This window comes from Cherax quadricarinatus, chromosome 33 (assembly GCF_038502225.1).
Source record: "Cherax quadricarinatus isolate ZL_2023a chromosome 33, ASM3850222v1, whole genome shotgun sequence".
NCBI classification, from domain to species: Eukaryota; Metazoa; Arthropoda; class Malacostraca; order Decapoda; family Parastacidae; genus Cherax; species Cherax quadricarinatus.
In genome coordinates this window covers 11,513,519-11,540,039 of record NC_091324.1, presented here as the reverse complement: position 1 = coordinate 11,540,039, position 26,521 = coordinate 11,513,519, and the positions used below count along the sequence as shown (strand labels likewise).

At 40.5% G+C, this 26,521-nt stretch overlaps 1 protein-coding gene across 1 annotated transcript in view; it reads left to right on the top strand.

Moving 5' to 3' along the window:
* The window catches only part of LOC128693879 (carbohydrate sulfotransferase 11), a 52,985-nt gene that overhangs the window by 20,259 nt on the left and 6,205 nt on the right, over positions 1–26,521 (top strand). Inside the window, exons 2-3 of the mRNA XM_053783743.2 lie at positions 24,452–24,613; positions 26,080–26,264. Of these exons, the coding sequence (XP_053639718.2) occupies positions 24,452–24,613; positions 26,080–26,264 (347 nt within the window). The remainder of the gene's footprint in view (positions 1–24,451; positions 24,614–26,079; positions 26,265–26,521) is intronic.

Genomic DNA, 26,521 nt, shown 5'->3' with positions numbered 1-26,521 from the left:
GCTTAGTATATCTTCCCAGCTTATATCGGTTAGGACTTGGTTTACTTGGTCCCACTTTATGTTTTTGTTATTGAAGTTGAATTTGGTGAATGCTCCCTCGTGACTAGTCTCATTATGTCGGTCTGGGGCTCCACGCATACATGTCTGAACCTCAATTATGTTGTGATCTGAGTATATTGTTTTTGATATGGTTACATTTCTTATCAGATCATCATTGTTAGTGAAGATGAGGTCTAGTGTATTCTCCAGTCTAGTAGGCTCTATTATTTGCTGGTTTAAATTGAATTTTGTGCAGAGATTTAAAAGCTCGTGTGAGTGTGAGTTTTCATCAGAGCTGCCTCCTGGTGTTATTACTGCAACAATATTATTTGCTATATTCCTCCATTTTAGGTGCCTTAAGTTGAAATCCCCCAGGAGCAAGATGTTGGGTGCAGGAGCTGGAAGGTTTTCCAGACAGTGGTCAATTTTTAACAGCTGTTCCTGGAATTGCTGGGATGTTGCATCCGGAGGCTTGTAGACTACCACAATGACTAGGTTTTGGTTCTCGACCTTTGCTGCTAAAACTTCCACTACATCATTTGAGTCATTAAGCAGTTCTGTGCAAACAAGTGACTCTGCAATGTACAGGCCAACCCCCCCCCCCCCTTTTGCCTGTTTACTCTGTCACATCTGTATAGGTTGTAACCTGGAATCCATATTTCGTTGTCCAAGTGATCCTTTATGTGGGTCTCAGTGAAAGCCGCGAACATTGCCTTTGCCTCAGCAAGCAGTCCACGGATGAAAGGTATTTTGTTGTTTGTGTGGGGTATCCGGTAAATGGCACCGATTGTTATAGGCGTCTTAAGGTTTTTTACAGTAAAATCAGCAAAAATGTATTCTCCATATTCATCACTAAAGCAATTGGTGCTGATACAAGATAATTGGTTAGAGTAATAGATTGCAATACCACTCCCAACTTGGTATGGTCTGCAGTTGTGGATTGCTGTGTATCCTGGTAGAGGGTAGATATCTATTGTGTCCTGTTTTAGCCAGGTCTCTGTAAGAATAATGCAGGAGAAGGGTGTCTTTAGTGATTCAAGGAGTGCCAGGAGGTCATCATAGTGTTTGCTTAAGGACCTGATGTTGTAGTTAAGTACTGATAGACTTTTATCATTGTTTAGGATAGTGCTGGCTTGTGATGCTGTGTAGTAAAGGCAGTTACTTTCCAATAGGTTTTGATTGTCAGATTATGTAGGTTTAGATCAGGGTCAACGTGATCAATCATCTTCTAGATTTAAATTATGGTTATTTATATCCTGAGTTGTGTGTTGAGTTTTAGTACTGATATCTGTAGTGGTGGGAAGTTTGGACAAGTATATAGCTATAGCATTTTGGTCATGTAGAGTATAGTCACTAATACACATAATGAAGTTGGTGTTGTCTATGTGTTGTGCTGGAATGAGCTAAAGTACAACTAGGTATAAACTAATAATATAAAAATACAAATTAAAAATAGCACAAGACTCTCACTTGTAATTGCACTAAGGTCTAATGTAATGACTTTGGTATAGTCTATGTATTGACCTAGAGTGAGCAGTAGTACAACTAGGTTTAATCTAATAATGTAGAAATACAAATTAAAAATAGCACCAGGCTCTCACTAGTAATTACACTATGGTCTAATATAATGACTTTGGTACTGACTATGTATTGAGCTAGAATGAGCTATAGTACAACTGAGTTTAATCTAATGATATAAAAAAGGCACAAGACTCTCAGTTGTAATTGCACTAAGGTGTTATATAAGTTGTTTACAAGAATTAGAGTATAACTAGATTTAAATTGACAAGATAAAATATACAAGTTAAGGTAGCAAAAGAATAAAAAAAAGTAGAAAAAAAATGTGAGGTAGTTGGTACTAGTTAGCAAAAGATAGTTAAGGGCCTTGAACAATAATATAATTGAAATATACACTAATTGTACACACAATATAGTCACTAAGATATGAAAACAATCTTAGAGTAGGACTTACAATATAAACTTATAATATAAAAATACAAATTGAAATGGTACTTGCAATTGCACTAGAGTCTGGAATATGTTGTTGACAAGATCAAGAGTATAACTAGATTTAAATTGACAAAATAAAATTCACAATTAAAGTACCAAAAGAATAATAGTAAAAAATAACAATGGTAATGTCTTGGTTATAATATGATAGTAAGACGGTAGACAGGTACACAGGTACAAAGGATAATATAAAGGTTGGAGTTGAATATACAAACTTGAAAATTTGGCAACAAAATGTTATGGGAAGTATAAAATAATGTTTTATGTAAAAAAGTAAAATTGACTGGTAGTAAATATGGTGTTTAATAAAATTTTAGTAAGTAATAATGATTACAAAAAAAGTGAAAAAGTAATGTTTATTTCATTCAATATTGCACTGGTAGGTATACTTGAGGTTATTTGGCAGTACAAGGTAATTAAGAGTACTCTAAGATAGTAAATGTGGTATTAAAACAGATGAAGGTAATTAGACAATTAAGCTGCGGTGTAATCTATAATTGACGGCCGCTCGTCCGAGCCTTCCACCTGCTGAAGAGAGATCTGTACCTCTGCGAGAAGAATTTCCACTAATGTGAAGCATAGCAGGAAGGTCAGAAGGTCTTAACAGAGTCGTTCCCACTGCTGTGAAGCGTAGCAGGAAGGTCAGGTCATAGCAGAGGCGTTTCCACTGCTGTGAAGCAAAGGAGGAGGATCACAACGTCTTAAGAGATCTGAACCTCTGCAAGAAGAAATTTCCATGTGTGGAGAGATGGATCTGAGCCTCTGCACAACTGAATAAACCAGTAGGAAAAAATCTACAACGAGGTTTTAATTCTCTATTTCGATATTCCAGTCACCAGATGATTTGGTGATGACGGTAATGATAGTGGTGATGACGGTAATGATAAAAGTGATGATAATGATAGTGGTGAGGATGATGATGTCAGTGGCCTGGTGTGGATGATGGGTGGGTGAGTGAGCGGTAATGAGAGTGGTGGGTGACTAGGTGTGTGTAAGGGTGCGTGGGCCATGAAAGCGAGGGTGAGGTGTGGGCTTGAGGCTGTGGGAATGGAGGTGTGTGAAGCTGAGTGCAAGTTCAAATCAAATCAAATCAAATCAAGTTTATTCTCTATAAGGGTTACAATGTGGGGTTTACAGGATTTGGATATTGTGTGGTTTACATGTTATAAAATACTAATTACAGAGGGGGCCACTAGGACACCTAGCATGACTAGGCATTTCGGGCAGACTTAGATTAATTCTTAACATTAAATCCTTACAGATTATGGTATTAAGGCTAGGTGACTACATTATAATTTGTGAGTTTAGCAATGTGAATGCTTTTGTTTTGGCACAATACAAAGTGTGTATACTGGAGTATCATAGGCAAACTTATGATTAGTTAGGATTCATTATTTTAAGATTAAGATTAGTATTTCTGTGTTTATAGTCAGTGGGTGAATGAGTGTAATTGTGAACCACCAGGTGGTTATCATGTAGTTAGTTGTCGGGGTGTATCAGGGAGATAAGATGTTTTCTAACTGTAGTTTTGAAAGTGATGAGTGTGTCTGCAGTTCTAGAGTTTTCAGGTAGGGTGTTCCAGATTTTAGGTCCTTTGAAATACATTGAATTTTTGTAAAGGTTTAGTCGGACACAGGGAATGTCATAGAGATGTTTGTGTCTGGTGTTATGCCTGTGGATCCTGTCACAACTATCAAGAAAGCGTTTTAGGTCAAGGTTAATATTGGAATTTAAGGTCCTGTAGATATAGATTGCACAGTAGTAAGTGGATGTTCTGAACAGGGAGTAAGTTTAGATCTATGAAGAGTGGGGGGGGGGTGTTGCCAGGGATGGGATTTAGTGATTATTCTTACTGCGGCTTTTTGTTGGGTTATTGGCTTTAGGTGTGTTGCTACAGTTGAACCCCGAGCACAGATAGCATAGGTGAGGTATGGATATATAAGTGAATGGTATAGTGTGAGAAGGGCAGTTTGCGGCATGTAGTATCGTATCTTGGAGAGGATCCCCACCGTTTTGGATACTTTTTTTGTTATGTGTTGGATATGGGTGCAGAAATTTAGGTTGTTGTCGAGGTATAGGCCAAGTAATTTGCCCTCATTATGTCTGGCAATTAGAGTGTTGTCTATCTTAATGTTAAGTTGCGCAACACCTGCTCTGCTACCAAACATAATGTAGTATGTTTTGTCAGTGTTAAGTGTAAGTTTATTGGCTGTCATCCAAGTTGATATTTTGAGCAGCTCCTCGTTAACAATGGTGTTGAGGGTGGCAAGATTAGGGTGGGAGATGACATAAGTTGTGTCGTCAGCAAAGAGAATGGGTTTCAGGTGTTGGGATATGTTTGGAAGATCATTGATGTAAATGAGGAAGAGCAGGAGTCCAAGGACACTTCCCTGCAGAACTCCAGTATCAAGTGGCCGTATTGATGAGGCTGTGTCTTTAATGGTGACATACTGATACCTATTAGAAAGGTAGGATTTGAAATATGCAAGCGCATGGCCTCTTATACCATAGTGGTCAAGTTTGTGGAGTAGGATGCCGTGGTCAACTGTGTCAAACGCTTTTCTTAGGTCAGTAAAAATTCCTAGCGGATATTCCTTATTTTCCAGTCCTGTGTAAAGCAGGTCTAGCATTTTCATAATTGCATCATTAGTGCTTTTATTTTTCCTGAATCAAAATTGGCAGGGGTTGAGTATGTTTTGTGACGTTAATAATGAATAGTCTCCTGTGCACTTGTTTCTCGAAGATTTTGGATAGCAATGGTAAGTTTGATATTGGCCTATAGTTGTTTACATCTGTAGGGTCACCACCTGTATGTATTGGTGTAACCCTTGCTGTCTTGAGTAGTGTAGGGAAAGTGCTAGTTTCTAGTGACTTGTTAAAAAGTAATGTAATAGCATGCGAAAGGACATGGGCTGCTCGCTTGTACAATAATGGTGAGATGTGAGACAGATTCCCCAAGTTATTTTTAAGTGACTTTATGATCGAGGTGACTTCCGCGTGCTCAGTTGGTACAAGATAGAAGGAATTTGGGAAATTCCCATCTAGGTAGTCCCCGGCACGGGCATTGGTACGTGGGATTTTACTAGCAAGATTAGATCCTATGTTGGAGAAGAAGTCGTTTATCTTGTTAGCTGTATCAGTGGGATGCAGTGGTGTTTCATGAGGTTTAGTTAGGACAATATTCTTTTTTTTTTTCAGTTTGTGGGTCTCCAGAATCTGGGAAAGTGTTCTCCAGGTCTTTTTTATATCGCTTGTGTCAGTGAATCTGCTGGAGTAGTACTGTGGAAAATACTGTATATTTTCCGGAAGTACAGTAATTTATAGGTAAATAGATGGCCTGTATTGTATATAATAAAATTTTTTATCGAAAATGGGAAGAAGCTGCGCCTGCGCAGAAGACACTTGCCATTGCTGTTTGAACTGGTCAACAGAAAGTTAGTGAAATCGGAAAAATTTTCGTGCTCTAGAGGTTAAAATTGGGCTGACACCTCTCAAATAGGAGCCAAAATTGTTGGATGTGCATTCCTGCATAATTTGAGTATCAGGCGACAGGACAGGACAACTCCAAGATCCTCAGATAAGCTGTCTAATTTATGTTTAAGTTCTGGCCAGTAAATTTTTCATAAATGTAGGCAAAAGGGGGGGAGGGTCCTGTACATGACACATTAATCTCCAGTCAAATTGGTGAGTGATATTAAGATATTTTCCTTCTGTTATGTATATGTGTATATATATATAATTTATTATTTTTAATATACAGTCCACAAATTTATATATTTACCAGAATTCCTGGTGATGTATATTTCATTTGTAATTAATAGGTCTAGAGCAACTTGTGGATATGACAGTGGTAGGTATCGAAGGGGGACATTTTTTGTGACCTAGGTGTCCCAAATTCCTACTTGTCTATGTAACTCTGATAAATAATAATTATCTTTGTTATTTACTGGTATGTACATAATGAGTTACAGTCAGATAAATGTAATTTTCCACATTTAATTTGCCCGTTGGTCCTTCTTGAACTGGAGGTAATTAGTGAAGTCATTAATTAGTTAATTACTTAATAATTATATGTGAAATGACAGAAGGAGGTGGATGTTAAGTTCACAAATTTACTTAATGTGTAGTGGATTATAATTATTACAATATTAATTTGATAAGACAATTCTGGCCAAGATTTATATCAGTGTATGTGTAATTGATAAGCCAAGTCAAGTATGACTGAAGATTATATTAATGTGTATAATATTAATTTTGCTATGCCAAATTCTGGCAAGGATTTATATTAATTTGTATAATATTAATTTGATAAGACAAGTCTGGCCAAGATTTATATCAGTGTATGTGTAATAGATAAGCTAAGTGTAGCTAATTATTAATGTGTATAATATTAATTTTGCTATGCCAAATTCTGGCAAGGATTTATATTAATTTGTATAATATTAATTTTGATGAGCCATATCTGGCTAAAGGTTTGTATTAATGTACATTTAAAATTTATATAATTTTCTTACATGTGTACTTACTAAGCTCAAGTGTAGCTAACATTATTAATGTGTATTTAAAATTTATATTATAATTTTCTTACATGTAATTACTAAGCTCAAGTAGTTATTTTTTATTCAAAGGTAAATTGTATCAGTGTTGTAAGTTGTAATCAGTGTTATTAATTAAGTTGAATTTAATACATTGCATCATGGCTGAAAATGAGGAAATTAATGTAGAAGACAAACATATGGAATATAGAGCAAAAAAAGCATCACTGCAAGCTAGAAAAAGGCATGTTAGAAAAGCATACAATAAATGTTTGGAATTAATGAATCAAGAAACTGTGAATATTGATGATTTAAAATTGTATTTAGATGCTTTAGGGAAAAGATATGATTCATACAAATTATATTACAACAAATATGAAGGAGATTTGTTAGTAAACTGTGTAGATGAGACTGAAGTAGACCTTATGATTAATCAGTATTATGAATTAGAGGAAAAGATTCTTGTAAAAGTCAGGCCTTGAATAAATTAAAATGTGTAAACCAGGCAGTTAATCAGTCTGCTCCAACAAATAAGATGTCTTTGCCAAAACTCCCAGAATTATGTTTACCTGTATTTAATCCTGGAGAAAACTGGGAGGAGTTTTGGTCAATTTTTAAAGCTGCTGTGCATGACAGGAGTGACCTAGCCTGTGTAACTAAATTATTTTACCTCAAAGGACAGGTAAGAGGAGATGCTCACATACTCATACAAGCCTTTCCCAATGTAGATGACTCTTACAAGGAAGCAGTTGACTTGTTGAAGGTCACTTATGGTAATATAGAACAAAGTAGGTTGGATCTAGTGAATATCATTGTTAATTTAAAATCTCCAGATCACACTTACAAAGGTTTACAGCAGTTTAGAGTTAAACTGGAGAGCACTCTCAAAACTTTAAGTAATAAATATAATCTGAAGGAATCAGATTGGTTATTGAGTGCCATTGCACAGAATAAATTAAACTATAAAACACTTGAATGGATCTCAAACAAATATCACAAGGGTTATTTTGGTCTGGAGGAAATAAGACTAGGTCTGCAAGAATTAATTGTTCAGTTGCAGACCAGCCAACCAACTCATTTTAAAGATGCAACACATAATAATTCTGAGGTATCTGTCAAGTTTCACAAAGGGAAAAATTACCCCAATGCTAATAATCAAAATTCATTTCCTAAAAATAGTTGCATAGGTGCATATCAAGTAGCAGGAATCAGAAATAATGATTCTCCACAAGGTAAGAAGAATAAGTACCCTCCTAAGAGTAGCCCAGTTAATAAGAAACCAGTCAAAGAAAAGAGAGATTGTCTTTTCTGCAAGGGTACTCATTTTTCTAAGAATTGCAGTGCATACAATTCATGGAATGATAAAGTTGAAAGATTGGAGGAACTTGACAGATGTATCAGGTGTTTAGGTAATCACAATGTAAAGGATTGTCATGCCAAATTAAACAACTGTTATCAATGTCACAAAGGAAGACACCATATAGTCATGTGTAAAGGTCTATATGATAATGTTGATGATAATGATAATGTTGACAATCCTGACACAACAGTGGCTAATGTAAAAATTGCTGCTAATATTAATAATGATGGTTTTGCTGAAGTAGCCTTACCTGTGTTACAGGTAAAAATTGATGATAAAAGGCATAAATAAAAAAAATGTAAATGCATTATTGGACCAGGGATCCCAGCGTACTTTCATAAAACGTAAATGTCTTGATGGTATGAAAGTACAGATGGGAGATCCCACAACTTTAAAATTATCTGGTTTTCTCTCGGATAAAAGGTCTCAATTGTATGACACTGTTTATGTAACTGTCAGGTTGGGCAATGAGAAAAAACGTGTTAATGCAGTAATTGTACATAGACTTAAAGAGAAAATATCTACAGTAGGGCTTAGTAAAGCTACAGAAAGACTCTCACATAATGTAAATTTAGCACCTTCTGGTGTAAGTGATGATTCTGTAGGCCCAATAAATATTTTGATAGGTAGTGACTATTATGCCTCCTTTGTAAAGGGTATGGTAAAGAAATGTGGTGTCACCCTTTTGAAGACTGCAGGAGGCCATGTATTGTATGGTAGGATTCCTCGTAATAATAATTCATGACTAGAGGAAACTACAAATACAGTAACTGTGCGTCTTACTCATGAAATCTTGCCCCAGTATAATTCTTCTATAGAGGATGGTGTTGAGCCAGTGCATAAATTGTGGGAATTAGACAGCATTGGAACAAATGTAAATGAAGAAAGTCCAGACGATTCTTTTACTCAGGAGCAATACCTGAGAGATGTAAAATTTGAATCTGGACAATACTGGGTGCGACTTCATGGAAACTGAACCATCCAGAATTGCCCACTAATTGCAGAATGGCATATGGACAGTTAAAGGCTCGGCTCCGCGAACTGAGTAAGACACCAGAATTGTTAACTGCCTATAATGATATAATTGCTGAGCAGTTAATTAATAAATTTATAGAAGAGGTACCTCCTGAGCAAGCCAAAATTTATGGTCACTATTTGCCACATCACAGAGTGAAGAAGGATTCTAAGACCACTCCTCTGAGAATTGTGTTTAATTGTAGTGCCAAGAGTAACAAAAATGTACCTAGTTTAAATGACTGATGACAGGTCCGTCTTTGACGGAAAAATTAGGAGATATCAAATTTCAGGGTGAAGAATTACGCCTTTACGGCTGACATAAGTAAAGCTTTCCTAAGAGTGGGTTTACAAGAGGCTGACCGGGATTGTACCCGCTTCTTATGGCCTGAGAATCCTAGTGACCCACTTAGCCCTCTGAAAACCTTTCGCTTTAGGAGTGTATTATTTGGTGCTACATCCAATCCGTTCCTACTTCAAGCAACGATAAATGCACACCTTAAACGTATGGGAAGTCCATTGAGTAAAGTAATGAGCAAACAATTTTATGTGGACAATTTCCTGGGTGTGACGTCAACTGAATGAAACTGTTAATGACTTATGGAGAGGCTAATAAAATAATGCAAAGTGCAAATATGCCTCTGAGGGAATGGAATAGTAATTCGTCCAAATTAAAGGACAAAATAATTAAAGATTACCCTAGAGATGAAGTGCCAAAATGTAGTAATGTATTGGGATTAACTTGGGATACTGAGAGAGATTTGTTAATGTTTTGATCCACTAGGTTTAGTGTCACCCCTTACTATAAGAGGGAAATTATTAATACAGGAAGCATGGAAACTTAAATGTGCTTGGGATGAAATTCTACCTGAGGAATTCATTAACAGGTGGGATGAATTAATTGGTGATTATGAAAAAATTCCAATGTTGGAGTTCCCATGCCAGGTGGCCAATCCAAATGGGAAAAATGTACTCCACATTTTTTGTGATGCTACAAAATTGGCATATGGAGCAGTTGCTTACCTTCAATGTAATAGTGTTATTTCTCTTGTTATGTCTAAGGCTAAAGTGTCTCCAATTAAATCACGTACCTTGCCTCATTTTGAATTAACAGCCATTTATGTAGGTGTCAAATAAGCTAATTATATAAGAAATAAGTTGCAGGAGATAAATATTAGCGACACTAATTTAGTCTGATCATGAGGTATCTTTACAATGGATTCATAATGGAAACAGTAAAATTGTGTACTTACAAAACAGAGTCGCTGAAATTAATCAGATGCAAGAGAAGTACAATAGCTTGGGTCAGCATATGTTAACATTTAATCATATACCTGGTGAGGAGAAATCCAGCTGATTTCTTGTCTCGAGGTTTACTTTATGCTAAATTTGTAAATGCTGTATCATTGTTTAAAGGACCGAGCTGGTTGGTAAATAAAGCTAATTGGCCTGTACAAAAGGCGTAATTTGCTCCTGTTGAAATTACTGTGACCACCGCTCCAATAGTTTGTCCTTCTTTAGCCATTGATATAAATAGGTATTCTTCTTTACCCAAACTAATCAATGTAACTAAGTTGGTGTTTAAATTTCTAAACAAGATGAATATCTCATATAAGTTTTCACATCCTCTTGAATACTGGATAAAGAGGGTACAAGAAGAACTCTATGGAAATGAGATTAAATTGATGATGGAAAGAAAAATTGTGAAAGGTTCCATAATAGAGAAATTGGGGTTGTATTTAGAGAACAATGTAATTAGGTGCAGAGGTAGGTTACAAAATGCTGAATTGGGTGATTATGCTAAACACCCTATCTTACTGCCCAAAACTCATCATCTAACAAATTTAATTGTTCTAAATGCCCATAAAAATGTAATGCATGGTGGGGTACAAGATACCTTAAATTGTATCAGGGAAACTTTCTGGATTCCACATGGACGGCAAAGTGTAAAAAGGGTGATTAAATCTTGTGTAATATGTCGCCATGTGGATGCCAGATCCTATATGTACCCAGGTCCTCCACCGTTTCCAAATCAGCAATTTGAGTCGTTTAGCAACGACCTCCGCCTGGCCGCAGTGTGGAAAATACTGTATATTTTCTGGAAGTACGGTAATTTATAGGTAAATAGATGGCCTATATTGTATATAATAAAAATTATGTTATCGAAAATGGGAAGAAGCTGCACCTGCGCATAAGACACTCGCCATTGCTGTTTGAACTGGTCAACAGAAAGTTAGTGAAATCGGAAGAATTTTCGTGCTCTAGAGGTTAAAATTGGGCTGACACCTCTCAAATAGGAGCCGAAATTGTTGGATGTGCATTCCTGCATTATTTGAGTATCGGGCGACAGGACAGGACAACTCCAGGATCCTCAGATAAGCTGTCTAATTTATGTTTAAATTCTGGCCAGTAAATTTTTCATAAATGTAGGCAAAAGGGGGGGGGGGTCCTGTACATGACACATTAATCTCCAGTCAAATGGGTGAGTGATATTAAGATATTTTCCTTCTGTTATGTATATGTGTATATATATAATCATTTATTATTTTTAATATACAGTCCACAAATTTATATATTTACCAGAATTCCTGGTGATGTATATTTCATTTGTAATTAATAGGTCTAGAGCAACTTGTGGATATGACAGTGGTAGGTATCGAAGGGGGACATTTTTTGTGACCTAGGTGTCCCGAATTCCTACTTGTCTATGTAACTCTGATAAATATTAATTATCTTTGTTATTTACTGGTATGTACATAATGAGTTACATTCAGATAAATGTAATTTTCCACAAGTACAGTTGTTTGGCTTTCTTTATTACTTTGGTGAGAAATGATGAATAGTGTTTAAGAATATCTTTGTGTATTAAGCCCTGTCTATATTGCTTTTCATATTGGTGTTTCTTATCAGTGGATTTCAGAATGCTGCTGGTTAGCCATGGACAACCGAGCCGTTTATTCGTGATCTGTTTCGTTTTTATAGGACAATGTTGTATAGTCTAAGCATTTTGTTAAGAAAAATGTCTGTCCAGTCGTCAATACCATTGGCATTGGAGAATTGTAGGCCAGTCAGCAGTCTCTAGGTCTGCTGTGAAATTCCTTATTGAGGCCTCGTCATGGAGTCTAAATGAAACTTTGTTGTATTCGAGTGGTGGCTTACTAATGTTTGTTGAGGAAGGTTGGGTAGTGGTCAGTAATGCTGTCTGTGATTATTCCTGATTTAAGGGGGGCTAGTTGGTTTAGTTATTGTTGGTATGAGAAGTGTGTTGTTCATATTGTTGATGAAATCAGTTACAGTCGGATCATCTGGTAGGCCAAGGTTGATATTGAAGTCTCCAGCTAAGAGAAGGTGGTGCTTGTTCATTTGTCCGTTTGTTAGTAGTGCCTTTAGATTCTCACTGAAGTTTGGGATGTTTGTGTGGGGTATCCGGTAAATGGCACCGATTGTTGTAGGCATCTTGAGGTTTTTTACAGTAAAATTAGCAAAAATGTATTCCCCATATTCATCACTAAAACAATTGGTGCTAATACAAGATAGTTGATTAGAGTAATAGATTGCAGTACCACCCCCAACTTAATATGGTCTGCAGTTGTGGATTGCTGTGTATCCTGGTAGTGGGTAGATATCTATTGTGTCCTGCTTAAGCCAGGTCTCAGTAAGAATAATGCAGGAAAAGGGTGTCTTTAGTGACTCAAGGAGTGCCAGGAGGTTATCATAGTGTTTGCTTAAGGACCTGATGTCGCAGTTAAGAACTGATAGACTTTGAGCAGTGTTCAGGATAGTGCTGGCTTGTGATGCTGTGTAATAAAGGCAGTTACTTTCCAATAAGTTTTAATTGTGTGTTAGATTATGGAGGTTTAGATCGGGGTCAACGTGATCATTCATCTTTTAGGTTTAAATAGTGGTTATTTATATCCTGTATTATGTGGTGAGTTCTAATACTGATTTCTGTAGTGGTGTGGTTGTCGTTGGCCCGATGTGCATGTTGATGCGGATGATGGGTGTGTGGCTGGTGGTATAGGCAGTAATGAGTGATAGGTGACAGGTGACTGAGTCATTAGGTATGTGGACAGCGTGTTAGGATGAATAATCAAGTGTGTGGTCGTCAGGTCGTAGTGAAATGGTATGGGTGAGGGCATGGCATGGGGCTGGGCAAGCTGTGGTCTTGAGGCAGTGGGGGAAATGTGGTCATGGAGGAATGGTATAGCTGTAGGCGTGTGTGGCCGTGGGGGAACTGCATGGGTGGGAATACACATATTTGTCATTCTTTTCAGATCATAACCTGGGTTAGTCACTGCACAAGCTCGTAACTTTGCCTGACTCTTCCTAACTGATGCCTCATCTTGGAAATAAGATCATGCCATCTCAGTCAAACGCGCACCACTTTTAAGCTTATCAGATTTCTCGGTTTTGTTTGAAAAGTCAAGACTTTCATGCTTATTCTTTGCACTTCCAGCCCCTCAGGGAAGGTTTCTTGAAGTTGGTGAGGGGCTCTTGATTTAGGGAATTGGATCTGTGCTCCAGTTCCCCGAATTAAGCCTGAATGCCTTCCACATCCTTCCGCCAGGTGCTGTATAATCCTACGGGTTTAGCGCTTCCCCTTGATTATAATAATAGTTTGCACTTCCAGAATCGCTCTTGGTGCCATGATTACTATCCAGAGACGAGATGGGATGATGAAAAGATCAAAAATCAATTCATTAACACGGTATGGGATTGGACGTATATGAAAAAAGCACTGGGACTTCCCAGGGGGGTAGGGAAAATTGAGATGCTACATGAACATAGAAAGGTGGTAATTGAAGAGAAGACAAGAGCGAATGAAGGCGAAGAGAGAAGGGACAGAGTAAACAGGGGCGGCAAACAAATAAAGAATGTCTACTAATATCAGTGACCATTCTATAAATGGAAGGATTGCGGAGATCATGAGAGCGTACATAGTAGCAAAGGCAATGGGCATCACGGCGATCGGATAAGGATGGAACGTTCGCTTCTGCATAGAGGCTCTCGACAGGGGAAGAGCGAAAAGCACCAAGGCATAAACGTAATCCTTGGTGATGAATGGGGTTAAGGCTAGAGAGAGTAGCAAGAGATGCCGCTGAATAGATCTGGTCACCATAATTAAGTTTCGATAAAATGAGGGTGGAATGTAGGCAAAGGAGGGTTCGACGATCAGCTCCCCAAGAAAGATGAGCAAGGGTTTTAAGAAGGTTCATCCGGCTGTGACAAGTTGCCTTCAGAGAGGTAATGTGAGGTTTCCAGGATAACCTACGGTCAAAGAGGAGGCCCAGAAACTTGACTGTATCACATTCAGGGATACGGGAGCCATAGAGGTACAAAGGATGATCGGAGATGACAGAGCGTCTAGTGAAAGTAATTTGGTGGGTTTTAGTGCTGGAAAATTTAAACCCATGTGCAGTGGCCCAATTGCAAACACGGTCAACTGCATGCTGGAGAGAAACTGTAATGAGGCGACAGTCAGCGCCTGCATAGGCAATAGCGAAGTCATCAACATAGAGTGATGACCAAATATGTGATGGAAGACTAGAGGCCAAATCATTAATAGCAAGGAGAAAAAGTGTTGTGCTCAGAACACATCCCTGGGGGACACCTTCAGCTTGGATAAAGTCCGGGGAGAGCACATTATTAACCCGAACACGGAAATGCCTGTCAGTTAAAAAGTTCTTAAGTAAGGATGGTAGATTGCTTCGAAGGCCTGAGTGGGCTTGGGCTAAAATATTATACCTCCAAGTTGTGTCATATGCCTTCTCAAGGTCAAAAAATATGGCAATAACTGAGTGGTTATTCGCAAAGGCATTACGAACATACGTATCCAAGCGTAGTAAGGGGTCTATGGTAGAACGTCCCTTACGAAAGGCATATTGACGAGTGGAGAGACTGTTGTGTGTCTCTAAATACCACACTAAACGTCTATTTACCAGGCGTTCCATCACTTTGCAAACTGCACTGGTAAGAGCAATTGGACGATAGTGAGAGGCTTCATGTCCCGTAGTGCCTGGTTTGCGGAAAGGGAGAACAATGGCAGATTTCCATAGCTGTGGAAGAACTCCTTGTGACCAAATAAGATTGTAAAGGCATAATAGGACTGCAAGGGCTGACTGATGTAAATGTAGCATACGAATGTGAATGTCGTCGGGCCCAGCTGCCGATGATCGGCAAGCTGAGAGTGTTGCCTCCAGTTCTTGAAGTGTAAAAGGCACATTATACTGTTCTTCTCTGAGAGAAGAAAAGTCCAAGGGTGCTAACTCTCTGGCAGACTTTGAGGAAAGAAACGAGGGGCATAGATGGAGTCTCTGAGAAATACGGACCAGATGATTGCCAATTTCATTGGCAACATCTAGTGGGTTTGCTATATCAACACCGGCAACCCGCAGAACAGGAGCCGGGTCAGGAGAATATTTACCACTCAGTTTTCGTACTTTTTTCCAGACTGCACTCATAGAGGAAGCAGAGGTGATGGTGGAGACATAATCTCGCCAGCAAGTGCGTTTAACGTCACGGATGACACGGCGAGCAATCGCACGCTTCTGCTTAAAATCAAGAAGTCTCTCCTTGGTTCTATTGTACCAGTACCTGCCCCATGCAGCGCATTTTAAACGTACTGCACGAGCACAAGCAGGAGACCACCAAGGCACGCATTTCTGAGAATGCCTGCCCGAAGTTTGGGGTATACAATTAGAAGCGGCGGTTAAAACGGAGGACGAGAAGAGGTGTAAAAGCTCATCAATGGAGGATAAAGAAGGAACCTCTCTAAAAACAGTTAGGTGTGAGTAAAGGTTCCAATTTGCCTGATCAAATTGCCAGCGTGGGATGCGAAGAGGTGGTGAATATGAAGGGGAAGTAAGAATGATTGGGAAATGATCGCTGTCATGTAAGTCCGGGAGAACAGACCAAGTGAAGTCTAATGCGGCGGAGGAAGAGCAGACTGAGAGTTCGATGCAAGAGAGAGTGTGAGTCCGAGGATCAAAATGGGTGTGAGTACCTGTATTTAAAACATGGAGGGGGTGGGTGGCAAGAAAAGCCTCTAACTGAATGTCACAGGAATCACAGTGAGGCCCCCCAGAGGAAATGATGGGCATTAAAATCGCCAAGTAACAGAATCGGTGGCGGTAATGACGAAACAAGAAAGGCAATATCTGGAATAGATAATGCCCGAGAAGGAGAGAGATATAAAGAACAGAGCGTATACCACCTATGCAAGTGGATACGGGCTGCTGTGTAATGCAGCGAAGTACGAACAAATAGCTGATGGTACGGAATATCATTGCGTAGAAGAAGGGCACTTTCATTAAAGGTCCCATCAGGAAAAGGATCTGACGAATACAATAAATTATAGCCTGAGATGGGAGAGATAACAGCAGAGTGTAATTTTGGTTCCTGTAAGCAAACACCAACAGGGGAAAACTGGGAGAGTAACATCTGAAGCTCACCCCGATTACCCCTGAGGCCGCGTATATTCCACTGTAAATAGACCATGATTGGCAATGATAAAGATACTTGAAATCCGCAGATAAGGGTTCCTACGGACTAGAGGGGTTAGAAAAGTCCACATGAGGAGGCAGTGGAAAACGTTCAAGCAGCGAAGGAACGGTGCGCTGTGAAGAAAGGAGTTGTGCAGATGGAGGAGAGGAGAGAGAAGGAACAGAGGGTGGATCAGTGTCCATTGATGGTTTGGTCTCTGCAATATATTCAGAGATTGCTTCAAGTGTTTCGGAATTCAGAGACGTCGTATGGGAGATGGTAGGGGGAGGATGAGTAAAGATTGGAACGGTAATGGACTGTACCAAGGTAGGGGGGGCAAAAGGGTGGAGGGAACTGGAGAAGAAGCGTGGAAGGGGGCAGAAGAGGCAGAAACCTGGGAGGTGGCAGAAGAGGAAGAAACCTGGGAGGGAACAGGGGAGGTAGGTATAGTACGAGGAGGAGGGTGAACCTCTACACTTGTAACAGAGCCAGTGAGAGGGGAAGAACCCGGTACAGAGACAGGGAAGGTAAAATGAGGAGGTGGAAGTAGGGAAGGAGGGGTTAAAGGACCTTTTTTTGACTTCTGAGAAGTAGAGGGACAATTGGGAGGAGGTGTCGTACGAGGTCTCGTCGATACTGAGGCTTGTGAGGGAGAACACGAATAAGCGTGAACAGACTGAGGCGTTGAAGTAGGGACGTCTGAGCCTAGGACAGCAAAAGAATTAGATACAGTAGAGACTGTGGGGGAGGTAACCACAGAGGAGGCTGCAGAAGATGGGACCCCAGAAGTGGGGGGATGTTTTGAAACACGGGAATAAGAAACACGAGGTAGTCTCCCTCGGAGGCAGAGATGAGAAACTGCCATGGCATAAGGGAGACCTTCTGCCTCTTTGAGGTAGCGGATTTCCCGCTCATTTAAGTAGACTTGGCAATGGCGAGAGTACAAAGGGTGAGCCTCATGACAATTAAGGCAAGAGGGAGGTCGATTGCAAGACGTATTAGAATGGTCATCGGCACCACAGACTGGGCATTCGGCTATGGATCTGCAATATTTAGCTGGATGGCCAAATCGCCAGCAATTTCTACACTGCTGCGGTGTAGGGATCACCTTTCAAACTTGTAACCGATGTCCTGCCACATAAACTGAGGATGGGAGTTCACGGCTGTCAAAAGTTAAACGAGCCACATTGCTAGGGTATTGTCTCCGCCCGCGGGCAGGAAGAACATAAGTGATTACCTTGAGGATTGGGAGATCTTGGAGTTCCAGCTGTTCAAGAATGTCATTGCCACATGTCTGGAAATTTTGTTGAACTATGGTATGGGGCAGAATGACGGTACCACTACAAGAATTGAGGGAATGATGTTTTTCAATAGTGACAGGAACAGTATCTATATGGGAAAGAAGAGAAAGATCATGAGCTTGGGTAGCATTCTGTACAGTGATGATGCGCGTACCGCTCTTAAGAGCATGAAAAGAAATATCTTTACCAACATGGCGTAGGAGTGCCTTGCCAATACTGTGGTCGGAAAGATAGGCGGTAGAGGAAGTCGGTCGTAAAGTGAAGAATTTAGTCCATTGTGCAGTCTGAAACTGAGCGTGGAAAGGGAGTGCAGGACGTGTTGATCTTTTCTGAGAAGAACGAGAAGGTGGAGAAGTATCATCAGCAGGTAACTGTCGTTGGCGTATGGGCGTGGGACCAGAATTGGTCCGATGCGGAATGGGCCGGCGATTCGAAAATTGCTGCACCATAGAGGGAGAGGCCGGAAGCATAGTCAAAGGAGAGCGGAGGTCAGATAAATCAAAGGAGTCAGTCGAGACCTCAGTACCTGAAGCGGGTGAGGAAACAGCACCGGCAAGAGGTACAGAGGCATGAGGAGTGTCTGAAGAGTGGTCCAAAGACGAGGCGGGGTCAGAACGGGGTGAGGTATCAAGAAGGGGCCGGGGGAATTAGGTTCATGGACTAGGGCTGCCATGGTTAGGTTACTTCTTTCTTTTTGTTTTTAAGAAAAAAAAGAAAGAAGAAAAGAAAATAAAAATAAAAAAAGAGAATAAAAAAAAAAAGGGGGGACTGGGGAGGGATAGTTCCTAGGAGGAATGAAAGGGCCAGAAATCTCCCTCCGCGCCCAAGAGGACCTCAGCACCGCAAGTAGCGTAGATGCAGCATAGAACCCGTGCCATACCCTACCCATCATGCCAGTAAACTAGCAATCCGGGATAGCAACCTCATATCTGCCGAGCTACCTCGGTGGACAAAAGAGAGGGCGGCCGGATATCCGCCACAAAGCATACCTCCTTCAGCCACCACCCCCGGAATCCGAAAGGTGGCTTCCAGAGATACACCCGTCGCCCGAAAGACACCCAAAGCCACTCTCCGGGATACTGGAGAGGGATCGGGACATCCCCAGGCGATCCAGATTCCACGGCAAACTACGCCACTGCCAAGAACCTCAACGGAATGGGATGGACCCTGGTACCCTTTCCCCTACCTGGGAACTAGCGCGCCTGTGGGAAAAATCCCAAAGGCCAAAAAGAGGAAGGGCAAAAGGGAGGGGTGGGGAGGGGGAGGAGGAAAGGGAAAAGGGGAGGATGGGATAGGGAAGGGGGGATTGGGGGGTAATTAGGCTCGGTCTGAGGAAGGAGACCGACAGGTCTAATTCCTCAGACCAAGAGCCTCTTCACCACGCCAAGGAGCCCCCCTTGAAGAGGATAATAATAATAACAATAATAATAATATATTTATTACAAGTACATGGTATACAGGCCTAGCTGACATCAATGACATCTTATTTATTTTATTATTATCACACTGGCCGATTCCCACCAAGGCAGGGTGGCCCGAAAAAGAAAAACTTTCACCATCATTCACTCCATCACTGTCTTGCCAGAAGGGTGCTTTACACTACAGTTTTTAAACTGCAACATTAACACCCCTCCTTCAGAGTGCAGGCACTGACATATTACTATAATATAGTAGTATGTCATTGATGTCAGTATAGTAATTACATAGAAAGTCACTTGTTATGCAGAGCATTTCGGGCAAATTAGGTCAGTTTTGTCCCAAGATGCGACCCACACCAGTCGACTAACTTCCAGGTACGCAGTTTATTAATGGGTGAGCATAGATAACTGGTGTAAAGAAACACACCCAATGTTTCTACCCTCTCTGGGAATCGAATCAGATCCTCACCATGTGAAGCAAGAGCTTTAACCACCAGGCCATGGGGCACCGTCCAGGCCACGGGGTACATTGGAAGAAATTTTAAACGCTTGATGGCAAATATGAAAATAATAAACACTGTTTTTTTTCATGAACTCCATTGTGTAAACTGATATTTATGGTATGTTCACAAAAAATGTACCACAAATTTGCAACCGTGTTAGAGCAAAATTGCGTTATCAGATCACATGTTAGCCAACGGTCTATTGTATATATGTTCATTGTTCCTTAATGCCAGTGAGAGAATTTAGCTCCAATGAATTGGACCTGTCCTACCCTTCTTTTCAAAAAACCCGATTGCCTCCCATTCCCTCATTTGTTTCGTGACCCCTTGTGGGTTTAGTGCTCCCCTATAAAAGTAACAGTACAGAGAATTTCTCACTCCATCACAAGTGCTAGTCCAGCTCCTGCCCCAAATGCATTTTGTACAAGATGAAAAAGATTCCATGTACTCCTCTAAATTGTAGGTTGTGGGGCAGTATGGCTGTAATCACCTAATTGTGGTTGCAGGGGTCGAAACTCAGCTCCTGGCCCCGCCTCTTCACCGATCGCTATTACGTCCTCTCTCTCTGCTTCCTGAGCTTTGTCATACCTCGTCTTAAAGCTATGTATGGTTCCTGCCTTCACTACATCACTTGCTAGGCTATTCCACTTCCTGAAGACTCTGTGACTGAAGAAGTACTTCCTAACATCCCTGTGACTCATCTGAGTCTTCAGCTTCCAATTGTGACCCCTTGTTTCTGTGTCCCCTCTCTGGAACATCCTGTCTGTCTACCTTGTCTATTCCACGCATTATTTTGTATGTTGTTATCATGTCTCCCCTTCCTCAACCTTTCTTCGTAGGACATTCCCCAGAGTTCTGGAACTAGCCTTGTTGAAAACATTTGTATTTTTTATTATTATCACACTGGCCGATTCCCACCAAGGCAGGGTGGCCCGAAAAAGAAAAACTTTCACCATCTTTCACTCCATTACTGTCTTGCCAGAAGGGTGCTTTACACTACAGTTTTTAAACTGCAACATAAACACCCCTCCTTCAGAGTGCAGGCACTGTACTTCCCATCTCCAGGACTCAAGTCCGGCCTGCCGGTTTCCCTGAACCCCTTCATAAATGTTACTTTGCTCACACTCCAACAGCACGTCAAGTATTAAAAACCATTTGTCTCCATTCACTCCTATCAAACACGCTCATGCATACCTGCTGGAAGTCCAAGCCCCTCGCACACAAAACCTCCTTTACCCCCTCTCTCCAACCTTTCCTAGGCCGACCCCTACCCCGCCTTCCTTCCACTACAGACTGATACACTCTTGAAGTCATTCTGTTTCGCTCCATTCTCTCTACATGTCCGAACCACCTCAACAACCCTTCCTCAGCCCTCTGGACAACAGTTTTGGTAATCCCGCACATCCTTCTAACTTCCAAACTACGAATTCTCTGCATTATATTCACACCACACATTGCCCTCAGACATGACATCTCCACTGCCTCCAGCCTTCTCCTCGCTGCAACATTCATCACCCATGCTTCACACCCATATAAGAGCGTTGGTAAAACTATACTCTCATACATTCCCCTCTTTGCCTCCAAGGACAAAGTTCTTTGTCTCCACAGACTCCTAAGTGCACCACTCACTCTTTTTCCCTCATCAATTCTATGATTCACCTCATCTTTCATAGACCCATCCGCTGACACGTCCACTCCCAAATATCTGAATACATTCACCTCCATACTCTCTCCCTCCAATCTGATATTCAATCTTTCATCACCTAATCTTTTTGTTATCCTCATAACCTTACTCTTTCCTGTATTCACCTTTAATTTTCTTCTTTTGCACACCCTACCAAATTCATCCACCAATCTCTGCAACTTCTCTTCAGAATCTCCCAAGAGCACAGCGTCATCAGCAAAGAGCAGCTGTGACAACTCCCACTTTGTGTGTGATTCTTTATCTTTTAACTCAACGCCTCTTGTCAAGACCCTCGCATTTACTTCTCTTACAACCCCATCTATAAATATATTAAACAACCACGGTGACATCACACATCCTTGTCTAAGGCCTACTTTTACTGGGAAATAATTTCCCTCTTTCCTACATACTCTAACTTGAGCCTCACTGTCCTCGTAAAAACTCTTCACTGCTTTCAGTAACCTACCTCCTACACCATACACTTGCAACATCTGCCACATTGCCCCCCTATCCACCCTGTCATACGCCTTTTCCAAATCCATAAATGCCACAAAGACCTCTTTAGCCTTATCTAAATACTGTTCACTTATATGTTTCACTGTAAACACCTGGTCCACACACCCCCTACCTTTCCTAAAGCCTCCTTGTTCATCTGCTATCCTATTCTCCGTCTTACTCTTAATTCTTTCAATAATAACTCTACCATACACTTTACCAGGTATACTCAGCAGACTTATCCCCCTATAATTTTTGCACTCTCTTTTATCCCCTTTGCCTTTATACAAAGGAACTATGCATGCTCTCTGCCAATCTCTAGGTACCTTACCCTCTTCCATACATTTATTAAATAATTGCACCAACCACTCCAAAACTATATCCCCACCTGCTTTTAACATTTCTATCTTTATCCCATCAATCCCGGCTGCCTTACCCCCTTTCATTTTACCTACTGCCTCACGAACTCCCCCCACACTCACAACTGGCTCTTCCTCACTCCTACAAGATGTTATTCCTCCTTGCCCTATACACGAAATCACAGCTTCCCTATCTTCATCAACATTTAACAATTCCTCAAAATATTCCCTCCATCTTCCCAATACCTCTAACTCTCCATTTAATAACTCTCCTCTCCTATTTTTAACTGACAAATCCATTTGTTCTCTAGGCTTTCTTAACTTGTTAATCTCACTCCAAAACTTTTTCTTATTTTCAACAAAATTTGTTGATAACATCTCACCCACTCTCTCATTTGCTCTCTTTTTACATTGCTTCACCACTCTCTTAACCTCTCTCTTTTTCTCCATATACTCTTCCCTCCTTGCATCACTTCTACTTTGTAAAAACTTCTCATATGCTAACTTTTTCTCCCTTACTACTCTCTTTACATCATCATTCCACCAATCGCTCCTCTTCCCTCCCGCACCCACTTTCCTGTAACCACAAACTTCTGCTGAACACTCTAACACTACATTTTTAAACCTACCCCATACCTCTTCGACCCCATTGCCTATGCTCTCATTAGCCCATCTATCCTCCAATAGCTGTTTATATCTTACCCTAACTGCCTCCTCTTTTAGTTTATAAACCTTCACCTCTCTCTTCCCTGATGCTTCTATTCTCCTTGTATCCCATCTACCTTTTACTCTCAGTGTAGCTACAACTAGAAAGTGATCTGATATATCTGTGGCCCCTCTATAAACATGTACATCCTGAAGTCTACTCAACAGTCTTTTATCTACCAATACATAATCCAACAAACTACTGTCATTTCGCCCTACATCATATCTTGTATACTTATTTATCCTCTTTTTCTTAAAATATGTATTACCTATAACTAAACCCCTTTCTATACAAAGTTCAATCAAAGGGCTCCCATTATCATTTACACCTGGCACCCCAAACTTACCTACCACACCCTCTCTAAAAGTTTCTCCTACTTTAGCATTCAGGTCCCCTACCACAATTACTCTCTCACTTGGTTCAAAGGCTCCTATACATTCACTTAACATCTCCCAAAATCTCTCTCTCTCCTCTGCATTCCTCTCTTCTCCAGGTGCATACACGCTTATTATGACCCACTTCTTGCATCCAACCTTTACTTTAATCCACATAATTCTTGAATTTACACATTCATATTCTCTTTTCTCCTTCCATAACTGATCATTTAACATTACTGCTACCCCTTCCTTTGCTCTAACTCTCTCAGATACTCCAGATTTAATCCCATTTATTTCCCCCCCACTGAAACTCTCCTACCCCCTTCAGCTTTGTTTCGCTTAGGGCCAGGACATCCAACTTCTTTTCATTCATAACATCAGCAATCATCTGTTTCTTGTCATCCGCACTACATCCACGCACATTTAAGCATCCCAGTTTTATAAAGTTTTTCTTCTTCTCTTTTTTAGTAAGTGTCTACAGGAGAAGGGGTTACTAGCCCATTGCTCCCGGCATTTTAGTCGCCTCATACGACACGCATGGCTTACGGAGGAAAGATTCTTTTCCACTTCCCCATGGACAATAGAAGAAATAAAGAAGAACAAGAGCTATTTAGAAAAAGGAGAAAAACCTAGATGTATGTATATATATATGCATGTGCGTGTTTGTGAAGTGTGACCAAAGTGTAAGTAGGAGTAGCAAGATATCCCTGTTATCTAGCGTGTTTATGAGACAGAAAAAGAAAACATTTGTACTTTCTCTAATTTCTTGGCATGCTTGACCAGGTGTGGGTTCCAAACTGGTGCTGCATACTCCAGTATGGGCCTGACGTACACAGTGTACAGTGCCTTGAACGATTCCTTACTAAGGTATGAGAACGCTATTCTCAGGTTTGCCAGGCGCCCATGTGCTGCAGCAGTTATCTGGTTGATGTGTGCCTCCGGAGACGTGCTCAGTGTTATGGTCACCCCAAGATCTTTCTCCTTTAGTGAGGTTTGCAGCTAGCCTATACTCTCTCTGCAGTCTTCTTTGCCCTTCCCCAATCTTCATGATTTTGCATTTGGCAGGGTTGAATTTGAGAAGCCAGTTGCTGGACCATGTGTTCAGCCTGTCCAGGTCTCTTTGTAGTCCTGCCTGTAAAAAATTAATTAACTTGATATCTTGTTGCAGCTGAGTGTTCTGGAGAGTGCCTGGGGGTCTGTAATGACAAAGCGTCTAGCACGTGTCAAGAGAGTTTGCCAACAGCACTACTTATCTTTAAAGAGGTTTTCCTTTCTAAATAAATTCACATATGATACCCAACACCATCTTGCTTACTGCAGGAATGCCAAGGTAAGGACAAGTTTATTAAATATTCTGAGCTATACTCATACATTTATATTCCATTTTTTATTAGAAGCTATCGGAATAAAATTGGAATCAATTTAATGTAGCAATAATAGATTGTATATTATTATTAATAATATTTTTTAACACATCGGCAATCTCCCACCGAGGCAGGGTGACCCAAAAAAAGAAAGACTCGCCATCATTCAGCACTTTCAGAATCATTCCCACATATTTTGTTTTTGCAGAGGCACTCAAATACAACAGTTTAGATGTCACTCCAAATAGCCAATATCCTAAACCCCTCCTTTAGAGTGCAGGCATTGTACTTTCCACGACCAGGACTCGAGTCTGGCTAACCAGTTTCCCTGAATCCCTTCATGAAATATTACTCTGCTCACATTCCAGCAGCTCGTCAGTCCCAAAAACCATTCATCTCCATTCACTCCTATCTAATACGCTCACACGTGCCTGCTACATGTCCAGTCTCCTTGAACACAAAACCTCTTTTACCCCCCTCTCTCCATCCTTTCCTAGGATGACTCCTACCCCCCCTCCCCTCCACTACAGATTTATTCACTTTCCATGTCATCCTATTTTGCTCCATTCTCTCTCAATGACCAAACCACCTCAACAACCCCTCTTCAGCCCTATGAAAATTACTTTTAGTAACTCTACACCTCCTAATGTCCACACTACAAATTCTATGCATAGTATTTTCACCACACATTGCCCTTAGACATAACATCTACACTGTCTCCAGCTTCTTGCTTGCTGTAGGATTTACAACCCATGCTCCACACCCATATAAGAGTGTTAGTACCACTGAACTTTCATACATTCCTTTCTTTGCCTCCATGGATAACGTTTTCTTTTTGTCTCCACAGATACCTCAATGCACCACTCACATTTTTCCCTTCATCAATTCTGTGGTTAACCTTGTCCTTCGTAAACCCATCTGCTGACAAGTCTACTCCCAAATATCTGAACACATTCCCTTCTTTTTTTATTTATTTATTTATTTATTATTATTTGGACATGATACATAGTTGTACAAAAGAAATACAGTGGTTGAGTGTACATGCCAAAAGCCCCAAAAAGCTTCCATGCTATTATTATTATTATTAAAGGCAAAGTGCTAAACCCATATGGTTCATACAGCACCTGAGCTAGTGTGAGGCAATCATGTTCAAGGAACAAGAGGATGAGTCAAATTCTTTGCACCATGAGACTCACACTTGCATCAACGAACTTCTTCATGGGAATTCTTCGTAAAAAAAAAATCATAAATGTTTAATTACCAATATATGTAGACACATTGACTGGCCTTGAAACTGCTGATCTTCCTTTCATTAGTATATCCCTGGTGTAAGCCAATGTACATCTTTATCTAATGCATTACAGGATTAAATTTTACTTAATATAGTTTACTGGGTATTTTACAGAAATGAATAATGGTTTGGTGTTTTCAGACAGGCACCACTAGCTGGCTGGGACACCTGCTAGAGTGGGCAGGTGTGGAGATATCAAACATGACACCATACGAGATTCATGAAGCAGCCAATCAGGCCTTTCCAGCCTTGCCATCCAAGGATGCTGCCCAGGAGATGCAGCACCTGCCCATCACCTTCACTGTGGTCCGCCATCCCTTCACAAGGTAATATAGGTGCAGTAGACATTAAAGCTTACTTCACCATTTCGAGAAACCAGCCATTTCTTGCCTCTTGGCACAAGAGAGTTGCCCAGTGCAGTGTTCAGATGTGATAATTGTAAAGAATATATCATCAGGATCAGATAGAAGCTAGTCAGTGCCTACACTTTTAAAATTACTTTTATTTTATGACCAACTGCATTATAAATTTTCTCATTACAGTACTTGTACTATAGTATATATTTATTGAATTTTAATCTCAA